This window comes from Varanus komodoensis, unplaced genomic scaffold, assembly GCF_004798865.1.
Source record: "Varanus komodoensis strain SLA01 unplaced genomic scaffold, ASM479886v1 scaffold10, whole genome shotgun sequence".
Classification (NCBI taxonomy): domain Eukaryota; kingdom Metazoa; phylum Chordata; class Lepidosauria; order Squamata; family Varanidae; genus Varanus; species Varanus komodoensis.
Genome location: NW_025335269.1, coordinates 17,014,883 through 17,028,644, shown reverse-complemented (window position 1 = coordinate 17,028,644; position 13,762 = coordinate 17,014,883). Strand labels below are relative to the sequence as shown.

The window sequence follows — 13,762 nt, the reverse complement described above, 5'->3', positions numbered from 1 at the left end:
TGCCAGCAAAACTGAACGTGCCTCAACAACCTCGGTAGAAGAGAGTTCGACTCTGCTGAAATAAATGAGCGGTTGTGTGCATAAGCATAAGATGGAGCTCTTTGGGCTTCTGCAGTTAATTCTGCAGTTAATTAGTGCAGCTTTCCTAAAGGCCTTCAGATATGTTGGGCTGCAATTCTCAGAGGCTGGATGTTGCAGTCCAATATGAGGGTGCCACATGGAGAAGGCTGAAAGTGTGTGCCAACAGTTTCCAGCACCTTTGCTTGAAACTTTGATACAGTTAACAAATGTAGGGGAAGTTCATACTATGGACTGCATTCAAACAAGGTGATAACCTTCACTCAGGAACTGAATCAGGGTTATCACTGAACTGTGGGTGTTTGCTGAAAAATGACTTGTGTTGTCTGAACCTCAACCTAGATAATTAATTACGGTGAACAACCCACAGTTCATAATTCAGTAACTAACCAAGTATTCTCTTCCTTGGTTGTTCAAGGTTAAGAAGCTGCAGCTTGCTAGCACAGCTGGGTTCAGACTCACATTTCAACAACCTGTGGTTCAGTGGCAACCCACAGTCAACCCATAGTCATCCCTTGAGTATCAGTTATTGTGTTGTGTGAACTCTGTTTTTAATTTTGTACAAGTACTCAATTTAACATTAGGTGAAATATAACTTTTAAATCATATTAAGGGTTTTTAAATTTTTTCCCTCAAACATGTCAGGTGGTCTATTGAGACAAAAATTTAAGCTGGTATGCTTATTTAATGCAAATGAAATAAACATACTTAATTAGATTAATCTTTACAGAAAAATCCAATATGAATCTTATGCAAATTACTCTACATCCTTGGTACTGACCACTCACTAATCACATCCTCACTGTTATCAGAGACTTCTTCCTGGAGAAAGGTTTGGGGGCCAAATTATGCCTTCCAAGCAGAACCTAATGAAGCTCTGCATGCTGGCAGCTTTATATTGGTCTCCTTGTGAACTTGCATGTGCTTTAGGACCGCATATACATATTGTCTCACATAATGGCTGTAAGTTTCCTAAATTTTACAGAATTACTTGTTTCCCTCCCATTGGCCATTAAGAGATCTTCTGGGGTTTCTTCTGCCGTGATGAAAAGTGGAGATGTTGCATCTAAAACAGTTGAATCCAAAATGTAACTGTGCATGGTCTTTGATTTATTTCTTGTTATAATGAATCATAGGAATGCTTTCCTTGACAAGCACTTATAATTTAAATTAGAATCCCATAAGCTGGTAATAGACCCTTCATGCCTTGCTTTTCCAGAGCTTGTCAATAAGTTAAAGAAATGACACTCGTTCATATGGCACGTTTGGGGAGATGATTGGCATTTTGAGCTTGAAAGTCACTCACTGCTGTTTAGAGCTGCTATTTCAGACTCCCTTGTGTTTGCTTCTCAATATTTGTCAGCTTTGTAGTTTGCTGTAATTTAGGTATCTGAGCCACTAATTATTCTCACTTGTGAAAACTTTCCTCATAAGAAGGCAGCCTCTTTCAAAATCCTACGATTTGACAGCTTGGCTTCTAGCCTTTATCTGGAGAAATCAAATAGTTAATGCAGACTTTTCCTCCTGTAAAGTTTATTGAAGGAGTATAGTTTTACATTGGAGTGTAGTAAATATTGTAAATTGGAGTGCAGCAAATATTGTAAATATTGGAGTGTAGTTTTGCAGTTCTCGGTGAAGGCAGTCAGTGGCTTAGTTTGGATGATATGAGAGCCAACCATGATGATCATCCATGTGGGTTATTGTGCAAGCCTGGCCTGGTTTCAGCAGGATGGCTTATTCTTCTTGAATAATCCACCTTGAGAACCATGACTTGTTTCAATGTGGCTCACATCCATGATGGCTTGTTGTGTCATCTAAACCCAGGAAGATGTTCTCATTCTTGGTTGTTGAGAATGGCTGCGGAGTAGCGAAGTGTGAGGAATCTGTTGGATTCCCTCGACTCAGCTTCCTGGACTCCAGCCTGCTCTCTTTGGCCTTGAGTCTGACTTCCTGGACAGTGCATCAAGTATTTATGTGGGTGCCCACCAGGGAGCAAGCTGGTGCAAATACTGTGCAACAGCATCCTTCATTGGCTCATGTGACTTGCAGCCCTTGCTCGTGCTGCACATGCTGGGGAAGAAGATGGCTGGTTGTGCCGCCAGACTTCTGTGGTCATACACAGACTTCTTCTCACTTTGACTCACTTCCTGAGCACAAGGAAAAGCCCAGCGGACAGAAGAGGGATGGATTCTGCGGAGGATTGTTGCAGTCCTACCACAGAGTCGCTTGGCAAGAGTGGCCCAATATTGTGCCATTCCCCATCTCTCTGTCCAAAATTTACCTAGCAACTGACTAGCCCATGATACCATCATAGAGCTGGAGCTGTGGCAGGCCAATGTGCTATGCGAAAATAGGCACAGCTCCCTACTGAAACTATTTGAAGATCAGTGCTGGACATAAACGGAGCAATTCCAGATTTTGTGACACTTCCCACTTGTATTGAGCCACTTATGAAATCATAGCATTCAAAACCTGGCCTAAAAGTTTATTGTTCAGGTACAGTAACATGGGGCAGCAGGGGGAGGGAGGGAAGAAAAGCTAGGCCTGACCTTGTACAAATTTGCTTTCAACTTTGGGTCCCCATCCTCAGCATTTTCTTCCTATGCCTATACTTAATTTGTGAACCAAGAAGTGTGTGTGTGTGGGGGGGTACATATTCTTTTAGGACAAACCCCAGCATTTAAGACCAGGGATTGATGCCGCTGTTACCATCAGCAATTGTCCAAATACTCTTCCCACCACCCAGATCTGCTGAACCCACCATTCAGAGCAGGTATGGCTTGACACATGCTATGGCTAAGTGGATCTGCAACCATTACTCAAGTGTGTACCATGCATAGGCACTAGTCAGTATTTAAAGGGACATACACTCATAAGGACTTGAACTTATCTTATCCTTTCTCAACCACACCCCCACTGATGCTAGTATATGTCATTACAGCATTGCTTCCCCATCAGTATACCCCTGAAAATCAGTGTACCAATCTCTGTAAAGGTTCCTCTTCTCCCAGTCATTCACCTGATAGTATCTCCATTGTAAGCCCTACCCAGCCAGTGGCCTATTCATACCAAGCTTTTCATATAATCCCATTATCGAGCCATTTATAGAATAATCCATTTATAAACCTTGCAGTACATCAGTATCATTTAGGACCACTCTCCCTACCAGGAAAGTCTATAGCCAGTGAAGTTTGGACTCCTCATAGCACCTTACTAAGTTCATTTAGATTAGTAGCCAGGACTGTTCTCTCAGTCCTGCCAAGAACTGTCTGCATAAATTGCTACTAATCATGGTTTCACAATAAAGACTTCTAAAGAGTTGCACAGCTGTGACTGCTTATGGAAAACAACAGATAGGAAAATTAGGTAACTGTTCCGTGCGTAGACTGGGCCTGCTTCCCCCAAAATGCAGCCTTCCAAGGTTGTTACCTCAGAGTCTGAATCAGAACTGAAAGAAGCGGTGGAAGGGTCAGAGTTCGTAGCGGAAAGGCCAAGGCCAGCTGGCCCAGTGATAGGCCAAGAGGCTGGTGAGAAAGAGACCGCCTTTGGTTCTGTAGAAAAGCAGGTGGTGTCGGATGATCAGTCCCATAGTCCGGCACTAGATCAGAGGGCAGTCCAGTTGAGTAATGTCCAGTGTTCCTGCCATTTGGCCCACAACCAGCAGGAGCTACCCTCTGAGTGGAGGCAGCTCCTTTGGGTTAGGAAAGGAGAAGAAGGATTCAGTCTGGAACCAGGGTCTTAGCATGAAGCCATATTTCCTAATACCTGGCATTCTTTTGTTAATGACCTCTGCAATGCTCCTGGCCACTCTAATGTAAAAAAGGCTACAGTTAGTAGCCTCTAGTCTTGATCTGCTTGGAAGGAGAATTGGAAGAAAGACTGTCCTCTGACACGGTGGTGGAGACAGACAGCGACCGTCTGTCAGGGAGGACCAGGCTGAAAGCACAATCAGCAGGAGAGGAGAGAAGTAGGCTTGCTGATGGTGCTCCCAGAGACCAGCGTGGAGGGAATTGGCAGCAGGAAGGAAACAGCGTTCTCTAGTGAAAGAAAAGCAAGGGGAGGTGAGCAGGTGAAGTCCAGCTGCTTCTTGACTGTTGGAGACTGGTGTGTGTGTGCGTGTGGGAGGGTAGTTGCTTCTGCCATGGACAGAGTCAGCACAGAGGGGAGGCTGAGCAAAAGTGGCTTCTTTGATGAGGGGCAGGCAGGCAGGTGAAGAGGGAGCCAGGAGTCAGGAAACTTCTCCAGGACTTGGAGCACAGAAGGGAAAGGTGAGAGCCGCTTCTGAGTGAGAGTGAGAGCCACTTCTGCAACTGCTGGAGAGCTGAGAAGGTCTCAGCAGGGGAGGGGATGGTGAGAGTAAACTGCTTCTCAGGCAGGCCAAGAAAGCCTTAAGCTAACTGCAGATGAAGGGCAAGGCCAAAGAAAAATCCCCAAACGAAATGGAAGGGCTTACCAGTGTTATTTTAAACAGACAACTAACATCAGCTGTCAATCTGCCAAGGAGTGGGGGATGGTTGGGAAAACTTTCTGTCAAGAGATAGAAAAAGTGAAGCATATGCAGAGTTGCTTTGTACCCCAAGAGCAAAAGGGCCACAACTGTCATGAGTGACCCAAGGATGGCAGCTTAGGAATGTTCCTGCAAAGGCCCCTGGGGGTGAGTGAGTGGACTGAGTCAGAAAAGAGACACGGAGAGCTGCTTGCCAGCACCGTTGTGGGTTATTCAGTGAAGAAGACCGTTACGTTTTATTATGAGGGTGGGTTATTGTGACAGGTGAACCCACCCAATGTCAACACAGCCACTGAAGATACCAGCATGGGGTTAAATACATGTGACCCTTTTGTGTCGTATGTGTCACGTATGTTTGTGTGTGTGCTCTAGCCTTTTTTAACCAATCCTATTTATATCTAAAAGGTCAGGTAGCAGATAGTAGATAGCAGGTATTCCCCCAAAAGGGACAGTGTATAGGGACTGGGCCTGCTTCTTTCAAAATACAGCATTTCATGCTAGAAAGTTCAGACTTTTTAATTTATAAGACTATCCCGCCCCATTAGCCATAAGGCTCCCTCGAATTAGAACAGGATGGGCTGAAATGTGTTACTGAAATGCCATGGTTAATGAATGAAATGAGCCAAGTAGCTGGTGAGAACTTTGGTTCAGGAGGAGACAAGGGGGATTAGAGGGGAAGGGGCGCGAGTTCCTCACTCACTGGTTTGCCACCAAGCCAAATGAGTGGCCCAATTTTGTCCCATCCATCTGGCCACAATCAGCCTGAGCCTCCCTGAAAGTGGAGCCAGCCTTTTTGGAAGAGAAGGGAAGAGTGGTTTTTTGGGAATCAGCTCCTGACTTGTGCAAGAGTCAATTCTGCCAGTTAGATGGGTCATTGCTTCACAGATGCTACTTGTCAACAACTTTATTATTACTCACTCAGTATTGAAAGGCCATTCTAGCTCAATAAATGACAGACTTTTAGGCTTTCATCATTATCCGCCAGAAGGGAAAAAGAGAGAAAGATGCTCATGGTGAAATGTGTCTTATTCCAGCACAGTGAATTAACTGGGTACGGTTTTCCTTAAGGACTGTTCAGCCTCTCCACATTTCCGTCAAAGCCATAGGCTCAAGGGTAGGAGGCCTGTTGGGATGCTGTGTATAATCCTGTAAATACATCCAGAGTTGCTTGCACTTGTGTGGGGTTGGAATCCAGTCGTCAAGCCTCAAATAGGAGAGTCTTTTTGTTAAGGATTGTTTTCCTCATATTGGCTAGAATCACTCAGAATATTGTTGCTCAGGGTGGACTAAGTATTCAGTATCGAATGCAAAGTAGCTCAGGGCCCAATCCGGTCAGGAAACCCTGAGCATCCATATTTAGAGGGCATCTCATGCAGAGCAGAAGGAGCAGCGGAAGTGACTTCTGCCCTCCCCATGCCACACACGCATCCTCACACTGCCGGATGGATGGTTTTGGACATCTAGCAGGGTACTTGGAGCCACACGTTATCTTGCCTCTGAGCTCTGCTTCCTTCCCCATGCATGGTGGGTCTTGTGCCAGTTGCTGAGCAGGGCAGGACAGAATGCATCCAAGGCAGGAGTACTGTTGCTGGGAATTTGATGTATTTCAGATCCCTCAGATGATGTTTAGGGGCCCATAGGATTACTTCCTAAATATATATTACCAAAACTTGTCTGTGGTCCAGACCTGGCTTGAGTATCTTCTTGCTGTTTTCAGCATTTGGTTGACCCAAATGCTGAACTTTCTGGATCCACTAATATTTCTCAGTTTGCCTTTTGCGCAACAGTGTGGATGGACACATTTGACACTTAAGTGAAAGAATCTACATCTTTGCTGTAGGAACCATTCTTTAATATTTCAAGCTGCCTCAAATTCCGGAACAGGAATAGACTTGGCTGTTTAATAATGTAGCACTCTAGTGAGTATAAACCTGAAGGGAATTTTTTTCAAAATGTCTCACCCTATTAAGTTAAGTGTAATCTCCATCTAGACAAGGGATGTGGGTGTCAGGTTCCCAGAACCAATCTCATTCATATATTTTGGAACTGTCCTAATATTTAACAATTTTGGAATGAAATTCTCATAAAATGCAGACGATGACAGGACATCAGTTATCAGCTAATCTTAAGATTATTGTACTGTGTTCTTTGAAAGGTGGCATTCAGTCTGTACATTTACAACTGGTAATAGCATTGTTATAAGCAGCCAAGATATGCATTGCCTAATGGTGGAAAATGGCAGTGTTTCATATCTTTTCAGGAAAATCTGGGATATAGCTTTTCTTTAAAAGTTAACTTATTTTACAGAAGGACAGAGTAATCCAGGAGATGATATTATACCAAGATGGGGATTATTTGGTTTACAATGAGATATTTCAGGATAATATTGAATAATATTTGGCTTTTTCCCCAACTTATGGCATTCTGTTATTATTGACTTTCTCTAATATTTCTAGTTTGCTTGATAACACATATTTTAATATATTTGGTGTGGTTGCTGAATTTTTGTTTATATAGTATTTATATATGTGTATGATGCTTATGCTTTAAATATAATAATGATGATGATGATAATATGGTAAATAGTTCAAACATCTTTTGGTAGCATCTTTTGCTACTCATACCAGCAAGATACATCTCTTTCACTATTGTACTGTGGATCGTGTGCTTACTCAGAAAAGAACTAGAAATTTGGATCCAGACTGATTAATTTGAACACAGTCATCATGACCTACATCTCACTGATAAGAAACTTGTGTCTACCACAAAAAATGGCAGCCCACATCAGATATTTCCTCCTTGTCCTCTGTAACATGAAAATAACTTACTCTGTGTCTTGCTGACACCAATACATTTTTCACTGCCTTTCCGTATTGGTGGCTGCTGCTGATGGGGACAGGAAATGCTCAGTGTGATGTAGTCAGGAGGACACAAGCTAAGCTGCATTCCTTTTCATGGAGAGTCAAGATGGATCCCCACACAAGGCTGCCTCTTTTGGCAGAAGGCCTGTGGTATCTTATTATATGTTATTCTGCCCTTAATGGCATGGACAACTTGTAACCTTCCAGATATTTTGGCCTATAACTCCCATCAGCTTTAGTCAGCATTGGCAATGATGAGGAATGATGGGAGTTGTAGGTAAAACTTACGTTGGAGCCTAACTTGCCCACACTTTATATAAGACAAGTGTAGCAGTTTTCCTTAGCCAAATTTTGATAGTGAATTAATGCTGTATATGTTTACCATGAATGCAAGCCTGGCGTTACTTATCCATATGATGTTTTCAATGGAACTTGTGTTTTACTGACAAATGCCATTAAAGAGAGTGAGGTGGCCTCCTTACACTGTAGGAGTTGCGGGCTTTGCTGCCGCAATGTGACTAGCCTTGGATATGATGGAGCTTGACTTGGGAGGGCTTTATGCTATACTGCCTCAGACATGGAAAAGTCCTTGGACAGCCCTATGTGATACTTCTTTCCTTCCAGATTTCTCAGATCATTTGTTAACTGATTCTTCTTTGCTCTTCTGGGTTGAGAGCCCACATATTTATAGCAGAGGCTGGGGGAATACACATGTGAGGGCTGCTGCACTCATTTCTTCCTGGAAGACTGTTGGGCTTGGAAGGCTTTAGCTTGTCAAAGAGTTCGTGGATTTATTGAAGGAAAATGCATTGACTTTGCTTGCTACAGTGGGCAGGCGGGTGGGCATCTATAGACAGGATCACCCAGAGCAAGGTGGGTGGTCAGATGTAGCTTGTCAAGGCAAGGGCTGTCACCATGGAACTTATGTATTCATTTCTTGTAATGTTAATGAAACATTCCTTTGCTTTTGATTTCCAGGGTCTTGGTTGGTGCCCCAATGGCAGATTCTAAATACAGTCCCTCTCTTAAGTCCCCAGGAGCTGTGTTTAAATGTCGTGTTCACACTAACCCTGATAGGAGGTGCACAGAACTGGATATGGGTCGAGGTATGTATGTGTAGACCTTTTTTAATGTTTATGCAGATGAAACCACCTTATTTTAAAGACTTCTCTTCCCAAGACTCTTAAGCCTTTCCTGCATATGAAACTTCTGCTCTGCTTTGACTTCCAGGGCCAGTGTAGATGTACAAGAAATAACCTCCATAAAAGGAGGAACAACATGGCATGGGAAAATGTCATACCAGTGTCACCCCTTCCAATATCTAGCACATGTCTCTTCCTTGCTGTTCCACCTTACTGTAGATTGGACCGGTTAAAAATTGACATGTTGCTCCCATCCTTTCCCCTTATTTCCTTCTTTTCACCCCACTAAAAATAGGGTCTGATGTATCTTTGTGCTTTAATCCAAAGTTCTTTGAAGTTCCAGCTCTTCCTGGAACATTGGTCCTCCTCACTCTTTCCTGTTCCTGGGGTTTCTGCAATGCTGGCAGTATTCCTGGGGAGGGGGTGGGGGTGGGGAGTCTGTACATCACCAATTCTGGGAGTTTACCCTGTCACTTAAGAACCTTCTGTGGCTGTTTGATCAAGACAGCTAAGAGTGAAGAAGATTAGTTCTAGTGGCACCATAAGACACAAACAGGTGTTATGGAATGATATTAGAAGTCCCATCTCCTTTGTCAGTGTCTTTACATGGTGATAATAACATGGTGTCCATTTCCCATGGATTGACTTGTTAGGTAGAATAGGGATGTGGAACTTCCACATCTGGAACATGCAACCTTCTTGGGTTCTTCTAGGAGATAAGGCTTAGTTCGAAGCCTTGCCCTCTAGTGGCAGGGTACTTAACTAGACCTAGGAGGAGCAGCTGCAGTGTTTTCTAGTATCAACTAAGTGGCTTCTCATGGTACCTCCACAGGAAAGATGCATGCTCCACGAAGCCAGGGAGCCAGTAGTTTCCAGAGCTTCCAACACTGGCCCAGTGTTTCTTTTCACTGTTGCTGATAATGCGAGTTTGGTAGAGCAGGCACCCAAGTAGGCTGGCCTTGGGAGAAGCAGCTTTTTTTCCCCAGGCCTGCTCCTTTCAGAAGCTCTGAGAGAACAGCAATAACATCAGTGGCCATGGGTGCACCTGGTGGCATCATCCTGCCCACTTCAGCCCTGGTGGGAGGCAATCTAGATTCCCACTCAACGTCTCTTCCACACTCCTGATGCAGATGCTGAAAACACTCTCATGGCCTTTGATAAACCTGGTAGTTTTGGCTGGGCCACTATATTCTTTTGATCATTCATTCTGATTGGGAAGGGCATTATGCTAACGTGAATTCACCCTGAATCCACCAGATAGGATAAGGCTAAATTAACTGAAGTGAGCATTTCCTGTAGATATTCCAGAACTTAACGTCATGTTTACCCCTGATAAACTCTCACCAGGCTTCCTGCGTTTGTTTCAGCTAATGTTCGGGGAGTACCCTGCGGGAAGACATGCAAAGAGGATAGAAATGATGAATGGATGGGTGTAAGTCTGGCCAGACAGCCCACGGCTTCAGGAAGCATACTGGTATGCTCAGTTTCCCTTAGTCTCATTAAACTGTTAAGTGTCACGTTGTCACTGATAGTTGGTGTGTGTGAATTAATGTGCTTTCCTGGTGACTGACCGAGTCCAGCTAACTCTGTAATCGCTTCCTTTAAGGAGAAGGCACATCAGATCCCAGGGACAAAGCTTGCTTCTAGAAGGAAAGCTTCAAAGCACTGACACCTGCCATCCTCGAGGGCTTCCTTTTAAAAGCGACAAGGGCTTCAAGACTTGGAACAGCATAAATGGCACTCTGTCTTCTTATGAAAGAGACTTTTCTCCTTCCTTTGTTATTAAAAAGAGAAAAAGAAAAAAGAAATTACATGCCCGGGTAGAGATATTCAGTACATCATGCCCAATCACAGAATTTTACAAGAAAACTTAAATTTGTGTATAAGCCATATGTTAAGTGAGCACCCGAAATGCCTATTTTGGGGGATTGGCCTGCTGATGCCAGTGCTTAAGCACTGAAGTCGGTGGAAATAGTTTTTCTGTATCCGGGTGCCTTGCTCATGACAGAGAATGTTGCAGATTAGTTACGCAAAAGCATGGCGGACTTTCCCATACCCAATGGCCTTTGGCCACCATCACCCACATTTGACCCATTAGTAGTGTGTACCAGCTCTCCGCACATGATGCATGCATAACGGAGTCCCGTTTGTAGGACATCTGGGGGCTTGCCTCTTTAGCCTTGCCTTTGGCAATGGACAGGTTCCCAGGATCACGAGGGCAAATAAGCCAAGGTGGCTTATCTTCCCTGCCCCATGCATGCCAGGGAAGATAAGCATGCCTGGGGCAGGGAAGATAATGTGCCCACAATTTGCCCAGTTACTCTTGTGGTATGTGGGTTTTTATTTATTAAATTTGTATAAAAGCTGCCCATTAGCATCATGTTCTCTGGGCAGCCATTACAATAAAATAACATTAAATAAAATAATTCAGTTAACATACGGCAATAAATAAGATAAAATACAATATATATAGTCAAGCCAAAATGGAAATTGATAAAATCAATACATTAAAACTGGTGCCATTAATATAGATGGTTTAAGTAGTGCCGTAGGTGTGTCGAAAAAGAAAAGTTTTCATCAGACACCTAAAACTCAGATGGGTGCCTGATGAATCTTCAATGGCAGGGCATTCCACAATTGTGGGTTGTTATGTTGTTCAGACCCAGCAAGGTTTGCAGCAGGGGATGGCTTCCAAACCACCCCAAAACCCTACAATAAGCCATGGTTCCTGGGGTGGTTTCTAAGCTATCAGTTACGGATGATATGGCAGTCTGGGTGTTACAAGGGCAATTAGGCAAATCAAGACCAGCACCCACAGGGCTGGGAGAAGAAGCCACCATGATTGTGTGAACCCAGCCACTGTGTTTCTCCTCTGATCTCCGCTCTAGCTATACACCTGGAAGACTGAAGTGAGCAAGTATTTGCTTATAGACTTCCCCATGTGGAGTGCTCCCTGGTTTTGAAATCCCTGAGCAGCAGTGGTTCTAGGATCTGGGGGAGTCTCCAGGCTGCAAGGCTGTCAAGTGGATGGACAGTGAAGGCAGAGACCTGGAGGACAAGCCTGGGATGAGCCAGGCCTCCTGAGGGAAGGGCCAAATGTGTGTCCATGAAGTCCCTTTCAACATGCTTTGCTCCTTCACACAAGCAATGTGAAAAGGGGGCCAAAGTATAACAAAGGCCTCAGCAAGTACAGCTGAGTAGAAACTTCTACTTTTGCAGATAGATATTTAGCAGTTCTGAAAACACCTCCGAATTTTGGCAGCAGCCGAAAGATTGGCTTCTTTATTTCCATTTCTAAGCATTTGCTTGCTTTATTTATGCAAGTCTCTGCCTTCCAGAAATGAATGTGTGGGGAAAGCTGGACAATTGGACATTCATGGACAATGTGTGCTTGCAAAGGGGAATATGTCTATTTTGGGGGGCGATGTATCCATTCTGCTTCTCAACCACATGAAGCCTGTTGCTGCCACTGGGATGTACAAACCAAACCTTAATGCCTTTTGAGGTGCATTTATGATTTCAACCCCACTGAAATGTGTAGATGTATAAAACAATCAAAATCAAAACTAGAGGCTATTTGGTGCAATTTTGTTGTCATGTTTCATGGAAATAATTTTAATTATGATGGGAGAAGATTAGTAGTTTCTTTGAATTGACATGCTCTACTAAAGCCACCTATGAAGAGGCATGGATGTCTAAGTACTGCAGTATGCTTCTGTTAAATAACAGTTTTGGAGAGAAAGCTAAATAGATGCCTGGAGATGAAAAAAATGCCGACAGCATGAGCTCTGAATATAATTTTAGAAAGTCCTTTGGACTTTGAAGTATTATCATTACAACCAGTGTTTGTATTAATGTAAGTGTTTTAATAACATAGCAGGAGTTGCCAGTGCCTCCCATGCTAGGACTTCAACATTATTCTCTTCCTTGTACTGGAAAAGTAACTGGGAGCAGTGCAAGTCAGTTGTGGGAAAGTTTCATGTCTTTCCATCTTTTTATTTTTTCACTCTGTTTATTGGTCATGCAATTTGTTTTCACCCCCTTCTCTCTGAAGTATTGACCTTTAAATTTTTTTTTAAACAATTGAATGGTTACAAGTGCAGATCCATATGTGCCTGAGAAGGAAGTCTCAGAGTATTTGAGGTAGCTCATTCGCAGCAGGCAAGTGTAGGTTTGCACTGTGTCCTGTGTCGTTCTGTGGCTGGATTTTAGAGTCCACGTTTTAAGTGTGCAGGATTGCTTGTCAATTCTGTACCTGCATTAACCTCTTCATGGTTGGAAATCTGAGCTCCCATCCGAGCCTCACTCGAATTAAGTAAACCCCAAGGGCCCTAGGGATGGCTTGGGAAGATTCGATGCTCAGTTGCTGAGTCTAACCAGATGTGGAGTTGGTTATTTACCTGGAGAAGAGACCTCCAGGATGCAAGAGAACTTGCTTCACTGGAACTTTATTCACTTCTTTTACCTTGTTGGCTGTTTGGTCTGTGGTTAGAACAGGGATTGCCAAACTTTTTGGGTTCATAGACAAATCTGAATGTGGCAGGTTTGATGGGCGGAGGGGCACTCACAAAAAATGGCTGCTAGAGGGGAGCTGCCCATTCACATGGCTACATTTTTGTGTTCCAATATTCATTCTACAGAAGACAAACTGCTGAGTTTGAGAATTTTGTGTGAACCATGAACCAGGAAACCCATGCTTCATATTTGAACTAGGCCTAGAGATGCCTTATTTACAAAGAATCACGTTCAGGAAATGCTCTCTTTCAGGAGAGCAAATTTCTTCCTCCCTTCTTTAGGCTAGTTATGGAAAACATCAGAAATGTCCTTATCCAACGTCAAAACTAACCACATTTACCTTTATCCAGGAAATGAAGGCCCAGTTAGTTAGTGTCTAGCAGGGCTGAATGGGGTTAACTATGCCTGACTTTGGTACTGATGTTTTCCTTAGGGAAAGCCTATTAGGGAAAACTGGAAATATGGTTCTGAGAACTGATGAGGTCAGTGGTTTAGGAAGAGGATGTTCTGCATGCAGAAGGTTGCAGATATAATTCCTTTCATTTCTAGCCTTTTTTTAAAGGAACCAATAGTATGTCATGTGAGAGACCTGTGTTGAGACCTCGGAGATTCTTTTCCAGTCAGTGTAGACCAGGGGTGGAGAACTTCAAGCCCAGGCA

General features: G+C 43.5%; 1 protein-coding gene across 2 annotated transcripts in view; it reads left to right on the top strand.

The window, feature by feature from the left end:
- Positions 1 to 13,762, top strand: part of ITGA9 (integrin subunit alpha 9) — a 267,401-nt gene that overhangs the window by 28,682 nt on the left and 224,957 nt on the right. For both annotated transcript variants that reach the window (XM_044454873.1, XM_044454864.1), the window contains exons 2-3: positions 8,425 to 8,552; positions 9,956 to 10,062. In XM_044454873.1, coding sequence (XP_044310808.1) covers positions 8,425 to 8,552; positions 9,956 to 10,062 — 235 coding nt within the window. The remainder of the gene's footprint in view (positions 1 to 8,424; positions 8,553 to 9,955; positions 10,063 to 13,762) is intronic.